This window comes from Gekko japonicus, unplaced genomic scaffold, assembly GCF_001447785.1.
Source record: "Gekko japonicus isolate JY-2015 unplaced genomic scaffold, Gekko_japonicus_V1.1 scaffold1244, whole genome shotgun sequence".
Classification (NCBI taxonomy): domain Eukaryota; kingdom Metazoa; phylum Chordata; class Lepidosauria; order Squamata; family Gekkonidae; genus Gekko; species Gekko japonicus.
This window is the reverse complement of record NW_015170925.1, coordinates 423,178-426,760: the sequence shown is the minus strand read 5'-3', so window position 1 is coordinate 426,760 and position 3,583 is coordinate 423,178. Positions and strand designations below refer to the sequence as shown.

General features: G+C 53.9%; 1 protein-coding gene across 1 annotated transcript in view; it reads right to left on the bottom strand.

The window, feature by feature from the left end:
* The window catches only part of PTPN6 (protein tyrosine phosphatase, non-receptor type 6), a 44,837-nt gene extending 43,150 nt beyond the window's left edge, over nucleotides 1-1,687 (bottom strand). The window contains exons 1-2 of the mRNA XM_015418795.1: nucleotides 1,466-1,687; nucleotides 112-237 (exon numbers count right to left, since the gene is read on the bottom strand). Coding sequence (XP_015274281.1) covers nucleotides 112-237; nucleotides 1,466-1,470 — 131 coding nt within the window. The 5' untranslated portion in view covers nucleotides 1,471-1,687. The remainder of the gene's footprint in view (nucleotides 1-111; nucleotides 238-1,465) is intronic.
* Between the last annotated feature and the right edge of the window lie 1,896 nt (nucleotides 1,688-3,583).

The following is a 3,583-nucleotide window of genomic DNA, read 5'->3' as shown; positions in this document are numbered from 1 at the left end:
GGCCTTTGAGCAGCACTGTTTGTGGGCAGTGGGAGTAGACGGTCGTGGGACCAGAAGGAGGGATGGACAGCAAAGAGCGAAACAGAAAAGAGACGACTGCTGGACAGTTACCTGACAGAAAGGGAGAAGTCACCCTTGTTCTTCCGACTAGGCCGAGCCAAAAAACTGCCATGAACACCCCGTGCTTTGAGCAAGGCCTCAGCATCTATGCCACTCAGGTCACGGTGGAACCACCTGCTTGGAGTGGAGAGGAGCAAAAGGGAGGAAATTAGGAGAGCTGGGGAAGGGGAGAGAGGGATGAACAGTCTTTCACGAGAACGAGTCCCTCGGGACGCCACCCCACACCCAGGAGAGTCTGAAAGCACATCAAGTTCTTCCTGTACTCCGTCTTCTCAGCCAATGCTCCCTCTAAGCTGTGGAGTCTTGTGAGCAAAAATTCTACTTTGCGAGCTACTGGCATTAAAGTTGTGAGCGAGCGAGCGATTTGGCTGCTGCATCAATTAGTTTGCTCCGGAGCCCTCCTCCCTGAGCTGAGACAAAAATGTGTGAGCCGGAGGCTAAGAAACTGCGAACTAGCTCACACTAACTCAGCTTAGAGGGAACACTGCTTCCCACTCTGTAAGTCCAGCTGAGCTCTGGTTCGGACACATGTCTCTGAATGCAGGCTCAAGTGGCAAACAGCATGTGCGAACGAACCAGCAACAATCAAACCCTTGGCAAAGGGAACCCTCGAGTCACTTTTGACGCAATAATTCCTGATCGAGCCTGTTCACACATTCAGCTGCCAGTCACAAATCGCTGAGTAATCCAATGACGTTCACATGGGGTGGGGGGAGGCATTGCAGCCTTCTTCTCTGACCTGCACTTTCTGGCCTTAGAGAGCAACTTAATGCATGCAGATTTCAGCAGTGGGAAGCTTCTCCCGTGGTGGGAAAGACCTCCCCTTCTAAATGTCTATGGGCTGAGCAATGCTCCCTCTAAGCTGTCGAGTCTTGTGAGCAACAATCCTCCTTGGTGAGCTCCTGGCATTAAAGTTGTGAGCGAGCGATTGGGCTGCTGCCTAAATGAGTTTGCTGTGGAGCCATCCTCCCTGAGCGAAGACAAAATCTGTGTGAGCCGGAGGCTAAAAAACTGTGAGCTCGCTCACACTCACTCAGCTTAGAGGGAACACTGAGCGGCTGTGGGGGGGGGAACCCAGGAGCCCGTTCAGTAAACAAGGTGCTCAATCCAGACATGTGGGGAGCGAACCTCAGGCAACGAGCTATCGGCTGGAGCCACCCAACTCATCAGTCTCCACCCCGCAGGCCATATCCACACAGCCAGACGTGACTAACAGAACGGTTCCCCCTCCAGCCCTGAAGCCATCGCCTGTATGACGTCCTTCCCAACTCTAGTCTCTGTAGGACACCTCTCAAAAGATGGGGGCAGAGAGGGGCAGCCGGGCACCCCACAGCTTTCTCCTTACCTCATGATTCCCAGGGGGCGGTAGGCAGAGTCAGAAGAACACTCAAGGCCAACTGGAGGAGCTCCCTTTTCAGATCCAGGAGAAGTGAGCGCCTAATTGTCTCGAGTGAGTCTTCCTGGCTCCTAAGCGTTCCTTCCGTGCCCGTGTCCCTCTGCCACGCGCATCTCCTCTGCTGCTCTGAGTCCCGTGGCCTATTCCACTGTCCGTCCACGGCGGTGGGTATGGGACAGGCCGCCAGAACGGAGGCAGAGGCACCGTGCAGAAGAGCTGCCTACTATTACAGGAACAGGAAGCCTCTTCTAACTTATCGCCCGTCTCCGTCGCAAACAAGCTGCGTGGCAGGCACTTCTTCTTCTCCTTTCGTCTCTTTCTCCTCCCGAGACTGTCCCCCTCCCCTCCCCTTCCACCCTTATTTCTTGATCTGGTGTTTGCTTGTTTTTTAATCTCACATTTATGGCCACGGGAGTCTGACAAACACGGCACGATTCACCTGTGGAGAAGCTGCTCGCCAACCACAAGAGCCACTGAACTCCAAAGGCGTGATGAATTCTAAAGACCCCTCGCCGGACCTGAACTTCCTGCACCGGGGGTCCCCGGCCTTGTTAAGCCATTGGTCACTTTGGGAATTCTGTGAACCCATATTGGGTGCCAGCCAGGGCTATTTTTGGGCTGGAACGCACAGGAACGGAGTTCCGGCTGGCTCCTAAGTTGGCCACACCCAGCAGGAACTCATTAGCATAATAGGCCACACCCAACAGCAGAAACTCATTAGGATTGGCTACATTAGGGGTGTGTGGCCTAACATGCAAAGGAGTCCCTGCTACAAAAAAAAGGCCCTGGGTTTTGACAACAAACAAGGTCAACAGAATAAGAAGCAAAAGGTGGGTGTGGCTGGATGACCACACTTCTGGTAACATAGGGGTGTGGCCTAATATGCTAATGAGCGGTGCTGTCAGGGTGTGGCCTAATATGCTAATGAGTTCCTGCTGTTGGGTGTGGCCTATTATGCTAATGAGTTCCTGCTGGGCTTTTTCTACAAAAAATGCCCTGGGTGCCACTCATGTTGCCGGCCTCCAGGGGGGACTCCCAGAATTACAACTGATTCCCAAACTGCAGAGATGAGTTCCCCCTGGAGAAAATGGCTGCTTTGGAGGGTGGACTCTATGGCAGCAGGACACCCCGCTGAGGTCCCTCGCCTCCCCAAACTCTGCCCTGCTCAGGCTCCACCCCCAAATCTCCAGGAATTTCCCGAGCTGGCAAGCCTAGGTGCAAAAGCAGCGGAACCCCAAAGGGATGATGAAGTCAAAAGACCCACCATCTGCCCTGACCTGGATAGCCCAGGCAAGCCCAATCTCATCAGATCTTGGAAGCTAAGCAGGGTCGACCCTGGCAAGTCCTTGGAGAGGAGGCCTCCTTGGAATGCCAGCAGTCGGGAGGTGGGGGCAGGCTTTACTCAGCCACCTCTCTGAATATTCTGCAGCACACCTGTAGGAGTCAGCCACCAGAGGTCACACACACACGCACACATGAAAAATACAAAAAAAAGACCCACCATCAGGGCTCATTTCCTGCAGGAGCGCACAGGAGTGGAGCTCCGGCAGTAAAGAGCCTAGAGGGCGGGCACATGCAACAAGCCCCACCCCCTGCTCCCAGCAGCCCTCAGTCAGAGCAAGAAGCAGCCAGGTAAGTTGCAGAGGGCCCCCCGGTCCAGTCCAAAGGGGTCACCTTTAAGTCCAAGTTTTATTCAGGTACAAGCGCTCCCTCCTCTGCAAGGACAGATCTGCACATCCCCCACCCCCCAATAGTTAGCAATCCAAAACAGTCCAGTGGAGCCTGAGCGGTGGGTGTTGCCTTCTGACACACTTCCGGTGATGTCAGGGGGTGTGGCATATGCAAATAAGTTATGCTAATGAGTTGTGCTAATGAGCTCCTGCACCTCTTTTTCTACGAAATGAGCCCTGCCCACCATCAAACCTGATGTTTCTATAGCAGGGGTTCCCAACCTCATTGAACCACTTTGGGAATTCTGAGAATAGCTACAGGAAGCCGCAACAGGGTCCAATCACAGTATGTTGGGCGGTTTCACAACGGAGGCAGCTGTCTCCAGATCAGTGCTCC